This window comes from Monopterus albus, unplaced genomic scaffold (genome assembly GCF_001952655.1).
Source record: "Monopterus albus unplaced genomic scaffold, M_albus_1.0 scaffold207.1, whole genome shotgun sequence".
Lineage (NCBI taxonomy): Eukaryota > Metazoa > Chordata > Actinopteri > Synbranchiformes > Synbranchidae > Monopterus > Monopterus albus.
Genome location: NW_018128087.1, coordinates 302,950 through 322,798, shown reverse-complemented (window position 1 = coordinate 322,798; position 19,849 = coordinate 302,950). Strand labels below are relative to the sequence as shown.

General features: G+C 40.1%; 2 protein-coding genes across 2 annotated transcripts in view; one reads left to right on the top strand and one right to left on the bottom strand.

The window, feature by feature from the left end:
- itpr2 (inositol 1,4,5-trisphosphate receptor, type 2) overlaps positions 1-6,690 on the top strand; it is a 50,840-nt gene extending 44,150 nt beyond the window's left edge. The window contains 2 exon segments of the mRNA XM_020618536.1: positions 4,244-4,405; positions 6,419-6,690. Coding sequence (XP_020474192.1) covers positions 4,244-4,405; positions 6,419-6,499 — 243 coding nt within the window. The 3' untranslated portion in view covers positions 6,500-6,690.
- A 5,141-nt stretch (positions 6,691-11,831) lies between these two features.
- sspn (sarcospan (Kras oncogene-associated gene)) lies at positions 11,832-19,076 on the bottom strand. The gene is made up of 3 exons (XM_020618565.1): positions 18,582-19,076; positions 14,690-14,776; positions 11,832-12,850 (listed from the first exon to the last, which is right to left on the bottom strand). The coding sequence occupies exons 1-3, from the start codon at positions 18,807-18,809 to the stop codon at positions 12,491-12,493; spliced, it is 675 nt and encodes a 224-aa protein (XP_020474221.1). The 5' UTR covers positions 18,810-19,076; the 3' UTR covers positions 11,832-12,490.
- Positions 19,077-19,849: the final 773 nt, after the last annotated feature.

Here is a 19,849-nt window from a genome sequence, read left to right as displayed (position 1 = left end):
TTTCTCTGTGCACCTTCAACAAGTGTGGAGAGTGAAAGACTTTTCAGCTCTGCCTCCATTATTATTGATGAACGGAGGAGCAGCCTGACAGCTGAGAAGGCTGAAATGCTAATCTTTCTAAAAAAGAATTTGCCCCTCATGTTAAAGTGAAGTTACACACTTAAGTTAAACAAGGACAGTGAAAACATGAGGCACTGGTTTTTGTGACAGTTTTCATGGCCAGGCAGGTACTGAAAAACTTGAATAAATATTCAAATATTTTACTTGATGTTTCAAATGTTCGTACTGGTCTTACAGTTCAATACCAGACTAGGTTACTGTGTTTTACTGTCCAATTATGGAGATTCTATTACATTTAATGTTAAGTTATTGTTATTTAAGTTATGGTTATATCCAGTGTTTGATGCTGGAATTATTATTCTTTCAAACCTAAGTATTTAGAGAATAACAAACGTTTACACAAAGGTGCACCTAAAATTTTACTTGAATGTTTGAATTGTGCTGACTAGTCAAAAGTGCTGCTAAAAGTTCTCTGTTTGAAGAATTGAAATAAAAATTAAGCAGCAGTGTTGCACAACTCATGGTTGTGGGCAATGTATTTCTTCATTTATGGGAGTAGAATATTTGACAAATGTGTTACTAAGCAATTGTTTAACAGAGGGGAAAAATATCATTTTGGATCGGTATCGGTATCGGACATGGAAAAGTGGTATCGTGCCACCCCTAATAATAACACCTCCTCATACGTATACTACAGAGCAGAAACGTGCACATGAGTTTACAGTGACTGACTACAGTAAAACCCCTTTTTATGTCCTTTTGTTTGTTCATGTAGTACCTGTTATAAAATGCATTCTTTCTCAAGTCTCTTAAAATGGTACAACTGAGTTTTAATCAACTTCACCTCCTTCCAAGATGCACAGAGAAGGAAATCTGTTTTAAGTGGTCATAATTCCAGCAGCACTTTGGTAGTATTAAGTTTTATTGTTAGACCAATGTGTCTTAGCTTGTGGCCTTCATCATGATCAGTTCAAAGAATAATTTAATAAGATGAATATGAAAAAACTTAAAAGATATTCTGTATACATGATGTAAACAGTTGTGTAACCTAAACCTAATTCATACCCTAATACTAAAACCAACTCTGAGCGTGTGTCAGAAAGTGAAGACGGAGCAAAATGTCCTCACTTTTCAGAAATGGCCTCAATGCCAAGGTATACAACTCAAATTGGTCCTCACAAAGACAGCCATAGAAGTCCATACACACACAGACCCCGACTCTCATAATGAGTGCATCTGGTTGGGTAGGATCGTGTTACACCGAGTGTCTGTTCTGCTGGTGTGTTGTGCTTCTGGATGTGAATCAGTGTGCAAGTGTTTGTGTGTAAAATTATGACAGTGAATACAGGCATAGCAGGTACTGCAGCAGCCACAACGCTGTTACATAACCCATCTCAAGTGGCCTGCTAACAGCTCAGCCCTGCCTGGCATGTGCTCTCCTGTCCCTTTCTCTCTCGCTCTCTCACACACAGAGTCACAATTACATTATAAACCCCTCATTTACTTTTAAATACACATGTGACATGTTATCGGTAATATAAGCAGCAACAGAAGTGTCTGAATAGAAAAGGAGCCTGCACTTGTGACATAAAGTGAGGGCAAAAGTCAGAATTCACTTTATGAGATGTAGTAGGACTGCCTCATTAAAAAATGAAGTGCTCAGCGGAAGAGCTTGTTGGTGTGTCTGGTGCTGTGGTAAGTGATACTATCTGCAGACTTGTCTAGTACACTCTATTTGTGTGTATGTGTGTACTGTGTCACTGTATCTCTTGACACTCTTCTTTATCTATGTGGTTGTTTATCACAAGCAGTGTACAGCTGCATAGAGTAATTCAATAGCTGGACTTCCGCCATTTGCGGATTACATCCCTGTCCAAAGTGCAGCACTGCATGTAAGGTAAATAACGTATATGACTGTGGACACAGTTTAACTCACAACACACAGCTACAGTGGTGTTTATGTAGTTTTAATTACCTGTAAGATTTTTCCTTAAGGTTTGTTGAGAGCACACCCAGAAAATGGAATATAGCATTGATACGCAGTTGCATTTGCATTCATCTCAAAAACAAAGTGATGGTTGAATATAACTGTAAATTCATAATAAAGTAGTATAGGTAGCTAAGACACATGGCAACCACAATGGGAGCACCAACTTTCCAACCTTGCTAGAATATGATTGTGGTGTCTGTCATCTCAGGTTGTTTCCATACCAAGCTGCCTCTGCTGGTTTCTGTTGTATCCTTCTGCGCAGCTGAAGTACGTGATGTGCGTGCTGAAACACGCTAACAGTATGGTGTTGGCAGAAGCGCATAGATGTCTGTGAATTCATGCTCACTGAGGTGTTTAAATTGATCAGTTGAGCATCACTAAAGCCAGAGTCATTCAGACAGTGCAGCACGGCACACAGAGGACTTCTGTACAGTCTAATGAAGAGCAGCAAGATGGTGGTGGGATACCTGAGCTTCTGTAGCTCTTTCATTGTGTATCTGATACTACAAGTGACCTGAGTGATTGTACATTTCAACAGGATGTTGCTTTCATCCCGAATAATGTCTCTTTATTAAATCCTTGAGGTTACGAAATCCACCGGTTATGGATAACTTGATAAAAGAAGCATCACATGGTCCTCAGTGTCAGTGATGCTCTACCTTTGTCTTTGAGCTTACAGAGCCCTCGCTGTGTTGTTGAAGCCATGAGAAAGGAGTCTATTCTTTTTTATTTTACTGGCCACTTTATGCCAGAGGCTCAAATTAGCCTGAGTTGTTAACAGAATGATTTCATTCATACTGTGCAGCTCAGCAGTGATAATCAGTCTGTCTACTTCCCCTGTGGTCTGTAATGGAGATTCTCGTCCAAAGGGAAAATGTTGAATATGTTGAAGACGACCAAAAGTACACTAAAGAAGATTAGTATCTCATTTTACATTCACTCTTTTTACACACATTTAATCCGTTTTAAAAGTAAGTCAAGGTTTTGTCAGTGCAGTCATTATGTAATAATTTTAAAATGGGAAAAGGCATTTTTGGGTTTTTTGTTTTTTTTACTTGGTTTCCTCGTCCTGTTCTGATTTTTACAGAGTGAATCACATTTGGATTGGGAATCCCATAAAATGTCATGACCATTAATGCCTCTCAGCAAAGTGTGATAAACTAATTAGGAAACAAATAACACACACCCAACATTCCTCAAGGTCCTGAGACTCGGCTCGCCTCCTGTAATCTTTGTGTGCACGGCGTCTCACACTCTGATCACTTGTTCTCTCCCTCTAGTCTATTCTTATATAAGAGTAGGTGGGAGAATACCTCTCTCCTCCTTCTGGACTTAATGCAGTGCCAGTCAAATCCCACTCTCAGCACCTTTTAAGTAATTTTTATCAGAAGAACTAGCAAAGGAATATTATATAACATCAGCTGACGGCACTCTGTCTCTGTGAAACCCATCTCACTTTCAGAGACGCACAAGAGCACTGTGTGTTGTAAAAGTCACAGTCTGCTATGTACATATCCATGCAGATGCACGCCAACAGTACACACACCCACACGTGCAAACACAGATGCATTTAAGTCCATTACATAAGGCTACAGTGTAGGTTTGTTTTGCTGGTTGCTTTCTCCTGGCATTGTTGCAAATGGTTTTCTCTGTCTACTGCACTGTTGGAAAAACAGATAATAAAGTAAATCTCTCCATTCTGCATGTGAGCATGCACACACACACACACACACACACACACACCAATAACAGTAACCCCAGCGGTATTCTTGACAGTCGACACTGACTCATCGCCACATCAGTAGTGTGTTTATGAAGTGGGTGAGAATTGAAATGCCAGTTCCTGCTCTTTTAGTGTATAATTGTTATCCACAGTATCCAAGTGACAGTGGTGCACCTCACAAAATTTTACACTGTCAACCACAAAATGAAGAGCAGTTTCCAGTGTGACGAAACGATTCATATTAAACCTCCATGCCTGTCTGTAGTTACCAACGCGCCTCTGTTTACTTCCCTCCTGCAGTCTGGCTTTAGCACAGTAATGCTCCCTGCATGTCTATGTAAATCCTCCTTGCCGCTGTCTGGGCCAACATACTGTTGCTGCAGTCTCTCTCACTTACTGAGGGAGCTTTATTTTAGGTTTGTATTCATTTCACCTCTCTCACAGTTCCTCTCACATCCCATCTCTCCCAGGAAAAGAACTTGGAATGGTTCCCCCGAATGAGAGCCATGTCTCTGGTGAGCAGTGAGGGAGACAATGAGCAGAATGAGATGCGCTGTCTGCAAGAGAAACTGGACAACACCGTCAGTCTGGTGGCTCAGCTCTCAGGCCAGCTGGCTGAGCTCAAGGAACAGGTAGAGTACCACTCCAGGCCATTGTTCATGCTGTGGTGGGAATAGCTCTGGTCTTAGCATGGCGGTAGTCTTATTTAACATCTTATTTAGGCATACGCTGTTAGTCAACTACAACACATGGACTCTATGTGCTTCCTGATCTCAAGCCTCTTTCCACCTAAAAACCCCCTGCAGGGCAAAAGGTCATATGGGCGAGGCCGCATCAGCAGTCTGGTTGTCATTCTAAATTCAGTAATCTAAACCGATTTTATAAAATCCTTGATTTTCCCAAATGCATCACAACAGGTGACTATCACGTCAACAATCCGAATGTTTGAGAGCCGCCAGTGAGCCTCTGGCTGTTTGGATGACTAGCTCTGCTGCTGCAGTGTGACTGATCACTCTCATCACCTGCCTCCCTTACATGTGATACCAGCTACAGGCCTGTTCTTGTTCCTCTTCTGCCACATGTGTCTGTGAAAATGGCTCCTAGTGTGGAGACACACTCACCAAACAAAACTAGAACCTCTGTCAGCCTTAGCAAGCAGTAAGAGTCTAACATCTCCCTGCCACTCAGCACCCTCGTGTAACCCTTGTAACAACCGCGTTTGTGTGCTTTTGATGTGCCCTTGATCAGGACACTGAAGCCCTATATCTCTGAATGCGTAGTTTGGGTCAACTGCAGGCCATTTATTATTGTAATCTAGGTTTTCAGTAGTTTATACTGAGTAGACTAGTAATATGGAGTCACAATATTAGTCAGGATGTCATTCTGCCAATATGATAAACAGAATTTTTAGCATATACTCATAAGAGGTGTGTGCTAATGCAGAACTAGGTGAGGCCCAACCACAGTGCTGCTGTCACGAGGAGACACCACAAAGGTCCTGGCTGAGAGGAAAGTTCTCCTGCAGCTCCTCCCTCATTACAACCTCTTCTGACCTTGACACTTTATGCTATCACAGCTGGGATTGTGTACGAGTGTTTCTTTTAATCTGCATGTACTAAATAGTTTATGGTTCACAGAACCATAAACTATTCAGCCATGCCTTTTTTTATAACATCTAGGGCTGGGTGTCATTCCAAAATTTTCAATACTGATACAGATACCTTGACTTTGATACCGGTTCCTAAACGATACTTTTTTTTCCCGATACCAGCTTTTATAAAATCAATAAAAAAAATATATATACACATTTTGGTACAGACCATTAGGTTTTTTTTTCAATTCCTTGGTAATTTTTGTGCTTTCAAAGCAGTTTCATAACATAGAAAGCAAACCTATTTACCACAAACTTAAGTTCTGTTAAGATCAATAAATATAATTAAACCAATGTTGTAAAAGATGGAAGTATGGAAGATTGATACCCAGCACTAATGACATCAGCATTAAAAGCTCTACAAACAGGATAGTTGTGTGAAAACAGCTGCTTCTGATTCATGAAATGTGCCACCTACACCCACACACACATACCCTTACACAACATCCACCGTGCAGGTCACGGTTCTGCATAATAATATGCCCACACATGATGGTGTCCTCTAATGAAGTTTGCCAGGTACATCTGAGTTCCCAGTCATAACAGCAGTGTTGAACAAAGTGATTTGTGTCTTACTGAAAAGAATTCATCTTTTTTTTTAAAGAAAATCTCAGTCAAATGCTAAGAAGGGAATTTACACTTAATTCAACTCTGTCACAGAATTGTTTGCAGTGTTTGAAATTACAAATTCAAGAAGTCCTCTTTTATCTAGTATATTTTATAACACATCAGCTATTCCAGCTTCATTTCCTAAGCTAATGAGACGGCACTTGTTCTGTTCTATTCATCATTATATCTGTGCTCCAAGTTCAAACAAATAAATACTCCTCCCTGGAAATGTAATATATATGTGAACATGGGAATATTGTTTGTTATAATAATAAGTTGCATGATAATCTGCCAAGTTAAACGATAATAGCATATACATGCACACTACATGGAGAATTGAAAGCCACTATGGGTTGATGGTTTTGTCTGTCTGCCTTTTCCACAGATGACAGAACAGAGGAAGAACAAGCAGAGACTCGGATTTCTGGGTCCTCCCCAGACCAACCATCACATCCCATCCCACTGAGGGGCGCAAAGTACACTGAAGGCTCAGAGTAAAGAAACACATGCCCTTCATCTCCAGCCTTAAGAACAATACAGTACGCTTACTCCGATGTGCACAATTACTGATGTCAAATGGCAAGAAGCCAGCAGTATTTTTTTTACCTAGTGCCTTTAATATGGCACAAACTCTGCCTTACTGGAAACAAACAAACATTGTGCCTTATGCACTCAATCAGCTACTAGGAACACACTTTACAGGCCGTCTGTGCTGTACGTACTCTCGTGTACTGTGGAGCGGAACTCATCTCACTGAACGATTGATCAGGCACGGCACATTTCTGCTAGTGTAGTGTCGTGCGCTAGACGTAGGTTAAGGGAAATGGTAAGGCATGGTTAATGGTTAAGTGCTGTCAAGTCTGTGGACGGCTTTGTCTCGGCCTCCGTTCCTCAGCTGTCTCGGTGCAGATTAACCGGCCACACACAGGTCTGTGACACTGAGGGCTTCTTTAATCTCTGATTGGAATCCAGGGGAGACGTGTGTGCACTAACGGCTAGTATTTTCCACTTTATCTTTTAGATTTCTGATGGTATTTATAAGAAAATGCACGGTTAATAAACTGGATTGTTATTTCTGCATTTTGGAAAAAGATTCATGCTGCCTTACTCATTAACTTTTATTATAAACGGTATACAGCAATTGCTGAAAGTGCACTTTTTTAAAGCTGTAACTGGAAACATTGGCTAATTTGGGGCTATTATTTTTTTATGCTTCGTGTAGTGTTGTGTTTAAAAATGCACTCACTGCACTATTTCTGTTGCCTTCTTCACAGAATACATAAGTAACAGAAATGCGAATAAAAATAATGATTACCCATACAAAACCTGCTTGAAATAGAAAAATCTAAATCTTATATTGGTACATAATGACATACCGACAGCTTTGAAGATGGTTTTTTGTTACAATATGAACATCCTCATGTCTATAGAGATGTCAGCTAATACTATGTCTGTGTCTCTATTTACTGTATCTGCTCATATCATGTTCATCTCCCACTGTTTTCTTAGAGATTTTTAGTGTAAATCATTCACACTAGTCTCTCTTGGACTGCAACTATGGGCCAAGCCTCATTTTGCATTTTAAAACTGCCCAAACAAATGGCAGACTACTTGTGCATGTACTTGATGGTGACTATGCTGTGACAGTTTCTGGTAAAACAAAGTGTATAGAAACATATTTTATGTGGTTGAGTGTTGTAATAAATTTGTAACATGACTCACTGGTGTGCTTTGAATCAGCAGTTTGCTTTAGTCCTTGTTGTTGTTAGGGATGAATGAGCACTCCCCCACATTCACCTTGACCCTTTCTGCACCCACCCCTGTCCACACACACACACACACCAGTGTTTTCTCATACTTGTACTTGTCCATGGAGATAGCAATGGGCGTAGGAAAATGCCGCTCTTTATTTAGTAAGTTAACAGAGACATGATGTCATTGTTTTGTTTAGTTCATCTCGAAATTCATTGTAGCTAATTAATAGTTAATATGATGCACAGAGACTAAACCAGATTTGGCAATTTAACGTTTGTTCTCACATCAGCCCACTTCATAAGCCTTGGTCTTATCCAAATTTAATACTCTATTAGAAACTGAATTATTTTTTTTAAATTACTAAGAGAAAAGATGCTTTGTTTTCTTTTTAGAACACTGACTACCAAACAAGTGTAATTGTAACTACAGAGTAGCTCAACTAATTTGACAAAATAGAAACAATGAGTGGATAAAAAAAACAAAACACTACATATATGGATTAAACCAGCTACATGTGGAGAAGTGAGTAGCATGGAAGGCTAAACAGTTGCTAAAAGTATTAGATAAATGGCAGAAAGACAAAAATTATTAAAATATATTTTAAAAAATTGGTGATAAATGGCTGATAATGTATAAATGTCCAGAGCTCTACCACTCTAAGCAAACTAATAGTCAACACTTCACTTCAAATGAACATATTTGTAGCATGGGACACTGTGTCCATGGCAGAGTGGTTTAGTTCATCTGACAGGGCTGTAGAGGTGCTTGTGGAAAACAAAAATAGCTGGGGAGCCACTCATCTAGAAGATGTAAATAAGAAGCATCTGTCACTGAGAACTTCTGTCTATTCACAAATTTTTCTTTGTGATGCAATGTGTTCTTAAAGAAATGAGATTCCTCTGTTGGCACTGGTTTTACTGAGCACTGTCATCCACGTTGTTGATAATTTAGCACTTGGGGTAATGAAGCTTACAGAGCCGTGGCTGTTTGATTGTCTGTATGTTTGTGCTTGTATAACATGTTTGACATGCTAAACGACCCACAGAAAGGCCTCAACTGGTCTTTTATCCTGCCCTGTCATTTACCCTCTACAGAGAAGCCCATCCTTTTTGGCTTCAGTTCGCTGTTTATGCTAGCAGCCCAGCATTTGCTGCTGCTGCCTGTGACAGCCATTAAAATTAGCTCACGCAATGCCATAATGGTGAGCAGCTGTCACCGTGTAGACAAGAAGGGTAAAGTGCAGCATTACTGGAATGTATTGGACTAGGAGAGGGAAGGGAGTGCAGAGGGCTCGGGGTAATACCAGGACCATCATTACATCTGGCAAAAGTCTTCTCGCCGTAGTGTCGTACCAACATGTACTGCTTCAATTTGTATCACTTCCTAAACAGATCATCTGAAATGTATGTTTGGACCAGCGATAGAAAACATTTAACTTCAATGTCCATTTGTCAAATCATTTGGGAGAATACAAGCTTAGGATAGAAGATAGTCCGCTTCATTTCATCCTCAGTACACACTGAACCCTTTCTAACACACGTGAGCGGCGTATTATTTACTTTTTGAACACATCCTTAGACACATTTAGATCTCAGTCATGGTTGAATCTCTTTGCAAACCACAGCCAAGAGTCACATGCTTAGCCTGAGTGATTTCAGTAGTGAGAGTGAGAAAACACCCAGTGAAGGTCAGTAAAGTTGAGTAAAGTTGAGGCAACGTCCCAAACACCTCAGTGGCAAGAAGCACTTTGAGTGAGTCAGGCACTGAAAGGACCAAACCAAAATGACACCTGGCAGTAAATTTTAGCTATACTTTATATTTAACTGGATATAAACAATAGTTGAAAAGAGTAACATAATAAGCTGCATGAGAGTCATCTGTTGTTTTCAGTTGACCACACAAAGTTGAGCAAGGAGCATAGGGAAGGTCCCTCTTCACTGTCATTTTTATAAATAAACAAGCCCCCATGATGACTGGCATGTGACTTCCTGCGTCTGGCTGTGAGACCAAGCCTTTGTAGTCACATGATGCATCAACATTAAAACACAAAACAAGCACATGGAAAAACACTAAAGGGCGTGTCCTCTGTCCCACATACTGCAGATGTAGTATGAGAGAGTCAGGCTTATAACTAAACAATTAATAAATCATTCCAATAATAATATTTTAATGTTCTAGTTATCTGCTGCTTGTTGTCCAAGAGATCACTGCAAACACTGTGATGTTATGAAAGTAAAAAATAATAAAAAAAGGAACATATTTACAAAATGTGCTGCTAGAGTGATCGCTGTGTATAGTTGCATTTAAATCATGATCACGCCAAAATCACAGCCAAACCTCGACAAACATGACTTTGTGTCTTGCTCACGTCAGATTACTCATAGTTGTGGATTCTGTTGTTGTTAATATGGATGATAAATTCTGTTCTAATGTGTATTTTCCCATGATTTTCAATGATACAAGGCCAGTGCAAGCTACTGACACTAACATCATTCCATAAACACTGCATGGTTATCTGTTATGTACAACTTTATCATCACTATCTGTCACTGGCCAGGCCATCATAACACCTTTATCTCTTACCAGTATAAAAGCTCCCCCTATGTGAACTGTCGCACTGTCTTAAACACAAGGCCTCTTGCTTAAATGTTTGCAGGCAGCCAGCATATCAACCTAGTACATGAGAAATGGCTTAGCTCCATCCTAAAGTCACATGATTTCACCTGGAGCACTTATTTTGGCCATATTTTGCAGTTCAGTTGGTGTGACACTTAAAATGCTTTCCACAAAAGTTGAACATTTCCAACATTTTTAAATTCATTAAACCCATTAAGAGAGATTTCATTTTCTGATTTGCCATTCCATCCTAGTCGCTACAGTTTATGCCTAATTGCTAATATAGAGGTGCTTGATCAATAACAGTGGCACGCACTGACCCTCTCATCTGTCCCTTTCAATCTGTGGCCAGTTACCCATTTTTCTTCTTCATTTCTAACCCCAGAAAACTTTCCTGTGACAGAATCTTGGTTTAGCAATCACTTAGAGAGAGTCTTAATTTAAAACCTCTGCATTATCCAAGGAATATTCCTTTAGGTGCTACAATGTCCACTGCAAACCAAGAATGACGCCCTCCTCCACCTGATTCACTCCCAGTTTGTTAGATGCAGCATCCCGGGGTCCTCCATTGAGTTCATTACAATCCCACTCCACATCTCTCCCGTCCCTCCTCTCACATTTCTTCAGCTTTTCCTGTTATACACACTCAACCTTAAACTTTAAACTTTTATAAGTTTCTTTCCCAAACACCATGTTTAGGCTTGGACTTCTATGAGGATTAAATATTATTTTCATATCTATTCCCCAGTCAGTCAACCTTTAGTCATCATGGACAAAGTGCATGTAACATTGCACACCACTAGTACTCTCCCTCTGGGCATGTTTCATCTAATTAGCTACAGAACGGGCTCAGGTTCCCTGTTAAGCATGTATAGACTGTACGTGACTGCTGTGGGCATCTGTCCTGCCTGGATGAAAAACAACTGAAATGCTACAGACATGCTGAGATGATTTGGATACTTCAGTCTGGCTGCCCGTCTCAGTCCCCCTTTCCTCACCCCTGATCATTCCCTCTCCCTTTGCGGCTGCAGTAGTTTGACTCCTACAGGCTGTTTGAGTTGTGCTGGCTCCTGGCCTGGCAACCCACGTTCACAAGCCACAGCCCAGTTCAAGTCTGGCTCCAGTAGTGTAGTTTGCCCTAGTTGTGTTACTGCTGTGAGGATCAGCTCTCACTGCATTTAACTGGACTATAAGAAAGCTTGTTAGCTGAAAGGTGCTTTTTTTATGGGTCAGTGATTTTAAGCAATATTTGAAAAGCTGCAAAGGTTTATATAGTGTAGCAGCAAATAAAATAAAACAAGTTATTTATGGAATTCAACTAATTCCTTTGTTGTGTCAAACAATGAAAATGGGTGACAGCAGGTGGCTGCAAACAATTTTAAAGAATGATTTTTTTTTATTGGAAACTAATAAAGATGCACTTACATATTAATTTAAAACAAAAAGAGTGGGACACTAACATTTTCTGCTGTGTTTAGTCAGTATATGACCTTTTAACTGTTTCCCAAGTTTTAGTTGGTTTCATTTAACATTTGCAAGCCATAATATAAGAACACAGTGATCCAGGGGGCCACCCAAAGCAGCTAATCATGGATCAGGTCATCATGATCATTACATCTCAGTAAGTCAAACCAAAAGAAAGTGTGTACAATTTTTGAGTTAAGTGCAAAACAAATGAGCTAGAACATTTTATTTTCAGTGTTTTGATTATAATTTGTCTATATTGTAGTTGTATACTGTATGAGTTGTACATCATGAGAGGAAATGTTAACACAATTGGAAACACTGAAAAACTAATTATTGTGGTACACAAATAATTGGTTTAGTCTTTCAAAAATAGACCAGCTCTTTTACTTCTCTTCATCTGTTCAGTATAATTTTAACATTGGCAAGTGGAAGTACAAAGTCTCTTATTTGGTGCATACAATTTGTACAAAAAGCCTTTATAGTACAACTACTGCAAAAGGTTAATATAAACTGACATCAGAGAAAACCAACAAAATGCCAAATGTCCCTTTTCCTTCGTAGCGTAATCACACAGCTGGACTGACTAATCAGTCATTCTCTCAACTCTGTCATCATCACATCAAACTTTTTGCCAGTTCTGGGCAGAGGGAACGGCAATCTGAAGGCCAGCGAAGAAGACCTGGTACCGGTGCTTCCACATGATGAAGACACCCACGGCACAGACAAGTGCTTGGAGCATGTTAAGCACGATCTGGATCAAGAAGTAAAGGGCGAGTGTCCCGGTGATCACATCACAGTTGCTGACCCCCTTGTAGGCGAAGGTGCGGGCTATTGGGTCACCTGGGTCCAGAATGCACATGCAGTCCTCTTTCACCTTCTCGCAGATGAAGCTGCTGGTCTGTGAGTAGTGGTGTGCAGCGAAAGCCATAACCAGCACTGAAATAACCAGGCCGACTGTACACAGGATAAAGTAGAGAAGCTAGAAAAGGAAGTGGACAAATATGAGGTGATGCATTTTTACCTTGAAAGTTTTGATCAGCCAACCTTTTCTGATCTTTAACTATGTTCTAGAAATCCAGCTCCTGCTCTAGTCTGTTGTCTCATGATTAATACAGAGTGCCAATACTGCAGCCTAGAGACAGACATGCTGGCTTGGTGCCTATGGCAAGTTTAATTCAAAGAGATTACCCACAATGCTACAGGGCAAGGTCTGACCCTCAGAGTAGGAGCTCAGCTCTTTGCACAGAGTAGACACAGCATGCTAAGACTGCCCTGCAGCTACAGCCGCTTCCCACCTTTAGTGAACATCCTGTCTGCTAAACAACAGAGTGTGTCTAAAAATACCCCTGTAAAATGTGACAGAGGTTTTGTGTTATTTATGTTATAGCACAGTCTCAGTAACACTAAACCTTCATCTGAATCTGTGGCTTACATAACAGCAGCCCTCATTTTCTGGTGTGTTTTGCTCTCTGTTACATGCTGTTTGTGGAGTTGTACAAATGATGAGCAGTCCTTGATTTGAAATGTCATTTACGTTAATTTGGGAACAGCTGTGAAATCTGGGGTATGGCAGGCTATGGGGTGTGCACATGCACATCAACAAGTGCTTTGCTGAAAATCACACGCTTCACTAAATGGAATTGATCTCAAACCCAAAAGCAGGTAGAAAGTATATCTTCCCGTTTACAGCGGAAATGGTGCCCTGAAACACCCCTTAAGTGAGCACTTAACAAAGTGATAGAACTTTCGTACAGCTAGGACACCTATCTGCCAAAACACTTGATTTCAGAAACATCTACAGTTACAGCCCATTTTCTATTCGCTCCACTTGGAACTCCCATCTTGAGAGCACTGCACAATGGGCAGCAGAAATAAATAAATGAACTGACTGTGACACTATAAATGAAGCTAAGAGTGAATATCGCAAAGCCATTGAGCTGTTTGGATGAATGACATTAGTACATTTGTTTTGACGGCCATAAAGAAAAACAGCGGGCTAATTGCAGCTGCTTTGGCGTACACATTATTAGCTGTGTTTAAAGGGATGCTTTATTTAGCTGTATGTCTGATACAACAGTACTCATGGATGTGAAAGTGAAGACAAAGATATGGGAGCACAAAGTAAAACAACTCGAGCAAGATTTTGGTGAACGACATCATCGCTGTGATAACTTCATATAAAACCATTTAATATTCCCATTTTGGAAACTTTGTATATTAAGATGCTAATTGAAACAATACTTGTAATCTTGGTGATTAAAGACATTTGGTTATATTTAAAAACTATCCAATACATACACTACCAGAACATCATCATGCAAAAGTGTTTTAAAGCAGCGTATGTACATATTTTAATCTGGTATACACACCAGAGAAGAGGATGCCGCTTCCCAGGGCTGATTTTAGTCGCCTTGAAATTCCAGCTGCATATATTGTATGGCTAATTAAGCTGTACGATCAAGTCGGGATAACGAATGCACTCATCCACTCGCAGAAATCCCCACAGAACTTTTTTTTAAAAAACAGGAATGCAGTTAAAAAGCCTTTCTCTCTGTCATTTATAGCTGCAGTTTCAGAAGAACGTCAGTTCTTAGTATCAGGTTTGAAAGATCTCCTGATCAATCCGATCACTTCTGTTAATAAAACTAAGAATCTACAACCTTTCAAAGAGAGATGCTGTGCATGAATAAGGAACCTGATTTGACTCCATACATGGCACATACAATCGCAAACTGGTTTGTTTACTTTTGTTTTTTGCAAAAGAAAAAAAACCCCATTTAAATAAATAAAATAAGTGTCAGGGTGTGTGTAGACTCACCTTGACAATGAACTGCCTGGTCGTCCTCTCATCAGGGATGTAGGTGATACAGTAGAGGATGAAGCCCACAATGGAAACCAGACATAACTGCAACACACCAAAACATGTTTGATATGGTTTGATTAGATTTACTGTGTATAATACTTGCTATATGTCCCTTCATTACCACATGCATTTCTGACTTTATATACTCATGATACAATTTGATTATACTACACTGTGATATTGTGGGTCTTTGGTTCTTCTTACCATTGCTAACTCTGAGAGATGAGACAGTCCAAGTAACTTCAAAACAGTGCTGATTTATTCAAAGGATCACAGGTAAAATTAACATTACACGCTCAGGTATCTTGCACCTCCAAACTGCTCACAGGCAGATGTAAGATGAAAGACCCTGAACCCACCAGGCCTATACATTATATCCCCTCGGTTGGGCTAGCCCCATACTACACAGAAACGTCAACCAAGACGTCTCTGTTACCAGCTTTGCAGCTGGCCATAGCAGTAGTCAAAACATGAAGCAAATCAATGTGTGTGTGTCTGTTGATTAAGTGGTGTGTAACTAAAAACATTCTCACACGACCTCTAGTAACATGTCGTGACTTAAACATAAGAACATATTATGGCTAAAGCTACAGTTATACACGTCATAATAATAATATTAAACACCCTGTCTGCTGACAGTCATCAACTCTTCTCTCTAGTTATCCTTGACCAGATGTACCCTGTAGAAACTCATACGCATGACTAAGCATTTAACAGTCTAACTAGACATCCTATCTCCACTAAACATTTCTAATACATAAAGTATCTATCCAATATCTATCTGACTAAAAATACCTAACAATATACAGTATGTGTGTTTGCTAGAAGACAGAATCGAAACAAGAATCTTGTTCCAGATGATCTATTGTGCGTTCTCTTAGTATTGCATGATTCAGCAGGGAGCTGTCATCTGATTATATTAGTTTCCCTCTCTCTCCCCCGACGTTCACACAGACACTCTCACACAATCGCTGCACTGGAATTGCGGTCTTGTGACTAACGTGCAGCATCTTGTTTAAATGTTTTTCCCAGGTTCTTAAGCACCCTGGAAAGTTCAAAAATGATCTCAGTGTTTTTCACTGAGATGAATCTCGTGAGGATCTAACTCGGGATGTTGGTGTCCAAGGATATTTTCAAGGCCTGACGGCATGAGTGATAAGCTAAGTTAGGACCCAACCACCAAAATGTGAACTCATCTTAGTGAGAAGTACTTTGTTGTTGTTTTATATGACAAAGGTCACAGAGAGTTTATCATTATTCTCTTGTCATAACAGATTGCAAAGAGCCATTTAATTGTCATTGGCTTATACTTAAACTGAAATTTTAAATGCTATTTTGCTTACTCTTCAATTGTTTTGACAGAGTTGCATGTTATCTGTTGACTCACCTTCTGTAGCACTTCAAATCAAATTTCAAGTGTTTTCATTGTTTACAGTTCCACCAAAACTTTTACTCATCCAGTAAAGTTTAAACTGTCCTCATTACACTTCAAATGATGCTTCAACTGCTTTCAATTGTTTTTGTAGTTCAAACACTGACATTTTCACATCCTTTATGAACAGCATCTCTGACACCCCAACCGCTTTGAACTCAGCTCAGCTGTTAATTTTACACTTTTAGTGCTTGCAAAGAAGTTTACAACTCAACTTCCCGCAGGCCTTTAACCGAATTCACGCTTTAATTTTTACCTACTTTCAGCTTTAACACTGACACTTTGTACGATGGACAGATCATGAGACCATGAGCCACTGTGCACAAACATGTAAAAGGCCCCCATCCCTCCTATATAACAGAGTGGATTTAGAACAAGAGTGGAAACATCTCCATTGACTCTATAAAGATTGTTTTTTGTTTTTTACAATAATGGCGGATCATTGGAATGCTGAATAGTTTCAAATATTAACAGCAGCACCACAGAGTTACAATGACTTGGCTGCTATCATCTAAAGTAAGAAGTTGAAATCAAGGGCAAGAATTGTACTTTTGACTTTTTGAGTTAGCAACATGTTGTTAGGTATTTTTAGTCAGATAGAAATTGGATAGATACTTTATGTATTAGAAATGTTTAGTGGAGATAGGATGTCTAGTTAGACTGTTAAATGCTTAGTCATGCTTATGAGTTTCTACAGGGTACATCTGGTCAAGGATAACTAGAGAGAAGAGTTGATGACTGTCAGCAGACAGGATGGTTAATATTATTATTATGACGTGTATAACTGTAGCCTTAGCCATAATATGTTCTTATGTTTAAGTCACGACATGTTACTAGAAGTCATGTGAGAATGTTTTTAGCTACACACCACTTAATCAACAGACACACACACATTGATTTACTTCATGTTTTGACTACTGCTATGACCAGCTGCAAAGCTGGTAACAGAGACGTCTCGGTTGCCGTTTCTGTGTAGTATGGGGCTAGCCCAACCGAAGGGATATAATGTATAGGCCTGGTGGGTTCAGGGTCTTTCATCTTACATCTGCCTGCGTGCAGGTTGGAGGTGCAAGATATCCGAGTGTGTAATGTTAATTTTACCTGTGATCCTTTGAAAAAATCAGCACTGTGTTGAAGTTACTTGGACTGTCTCGTCTCTCCGAGTTAGCAATGGTAAGAAGAACCAAAGGCCCACAATGTCAAAACATGTCTTACAACCTTTTGACTGTCTGTCTCAAACATTGGGTCAATTTAATAATTAGGTACCTAGCTAACTAAATAAATTTGCTAAGCTATCTACAACAACGGAACAATTAGTTTGCAAAATACTAATTTGCTGATACATCCTGCTGTTCCCTACAAAAAACACTGGATCTGAATTGGCTGTCTGGCACTCCTAGAAGCTACAGGAGTCATGTGACCTGCTGCTGTTTGTGACCCCTCAGTGTTGCAACTCTGCTATCTTAACGGCTCCGCTATATAAGATCAGAGTGAAAAAGAGAAGTCATTTTGTCTCTTTGTACTCATATTTGGTCTAGTTATACTTGTTTGGCATCTATTTTTACTTGTATCTCTTTGTGCTTGTTTTGCATCCAGTTTTACTCCTTTTGCATATCCTGACTTTCCAAGTAGACATTAACAGTCAATTCATACTGAGGCTCCCCAGGGCCCCCCTCACCCCCTGGGTCCCTGGGCCTGTGCCCAGTAGGCTGTTCTAGTAAGCCTTCAGTGCTTCCTACTAGTTAGGTACCTTGGCTTAAACTAAGGTTTCAACTTTTTAAGTGCATCCTATTAAACTACAACTCCCAAACAACATTTGAATACATGAAAATAATTCATATATTATGACATTTAAAACAATGTAATATTCTTTTGAAAACGTAGCTTTTCCGGTTTCTCTGTTTTGAAATTAGACATGTTACACGCAAATGTAATTAAAAAGAAAGTTTATCTTCAACTGTTTATGCACTCAAACCTTTTTGGAACTGAATGTGTGGTAAGGCAGATGATAAGGATGACGAGATGTAAGCATATCATATTCAAAAACAGTGATTTGATGTCATGTTGGTGTTCATTTGTCAGGTTGGAATTACGACATGCTGTGATGTTGAGTATTTGTAGGACATGCAGTGAAAAATGACAGTAGGTGCAAAGTGGACTTGTGTGACTGAGAAGGACTGGAGATTTAGCTGCATGCATCACACAGATGGAGATTCATTAGAACATGACAATACCAGTGACTTCCCTACAGTCACCGTCTGTCGTGGCAGGGAAGCCAGCACTGAATGCAACATGGTGAGCATGGACAGTACACATAGCTGAGGGTCATGCAGCAGTATCAGAAATGGGACTCTCAGATTCCATGCAAGCTTGTGAATATAGTTGCTGATGTTAGATCATAAGAATGGTGCTTACAATTATCCCAGCCCAGTGTGGCGTCTCCCTGACCAGGAGTGAGGAACTGATGGCCAACATAAGGAAGGCCACGACCGTGACAGCCACCCCCAACAGCAGCTGGAGCAGGGCAACAAGCACAGGGAAGCGACAGACTCTACACTTTTTGCCATCTTCTGCTGCTGGACTTTCATCTCTCTTCTTCTTGCCCTCCTTCTTGTCTGAGGAACGTTTCTGCCCCTGCCCCATTTCTTCTCCTGTCTTAACGCTCTTTTTCTGTCTGTCCTCTCGACTTTTACTGATCAGGGTGAATGAGCCTGCCTGGTGTCTGCCTCTTTCTCCTTCCCCTCCCTGCCAAGGCCTCCTTTCACCATAAACCTAGCTTGGCTGCTATTTGGAAACAGAGAAGGCTCTGAACTAATATGGAAAACATTTGGATGGGATTCCTAAAGCGGATCCAGTGCCACATATAGAGCAGGCAGCATATTGTGGAGGAAAGGAAGAGGAGGGAAAGGGGGCAGGATGACACAAAGGGGGATTCTAACATACGACTGGGAGATGATTTCACTTGTAGTCAGTAAAGAAAAAGGGGAAGAGGCAAATCAGATGGAGTGAGCTAATGAAAAAAGAAAGCCACACTTCTGAGAATCAGTGAGACTGGATCACTCTTTATCAACACTGTTATACAAGAGAGCCATATGCTGCCAGGCTGAAAAAGTCACATGACATACAGGAAGAAGTAATGTGATCATAAGGCATGTGAGGGCATTATAGGGGCTCAGTTTGTGAAAATTCTAATGTTAATAAGAGGGGAAGAGGTGTCCGTTGCTATCAGGTTAACTTCTCGACGACACTTATACAAGCTTTGTCGTTTTTAATAGCACATATTTGATGCAAAGCTCTAGATCTTGCCTACTTTTGTCAGTAGTGAATGTAACAGCCTAACAGCATCATGAATTGAGTGACTTTTATTATTTTTTGCACAATGCAATCATTCTTTAGATACTGTTTTGAGAGATACCACAAATCAAAAGTCAAAGTCAGGGAACATCAATTAGCAATTTCGCTGTCAGTCTTTCACACATTATTATTATCAGGCTAATAGACACTCTGGGGAAGGTGGGAGAGCAGCGCCCATGCTGAGATCAATAAAGAACCGAGGCGCACGTGTTTGAGCACACAGACGGGTCGGTGCCATGGTTACTGACTACTCAGTTTTGAATGACTGGACATGTAGGCTGCCCTGCCCTGGGCAACAATAGGAAGTAACAAGAGCGCATGAACGCGCA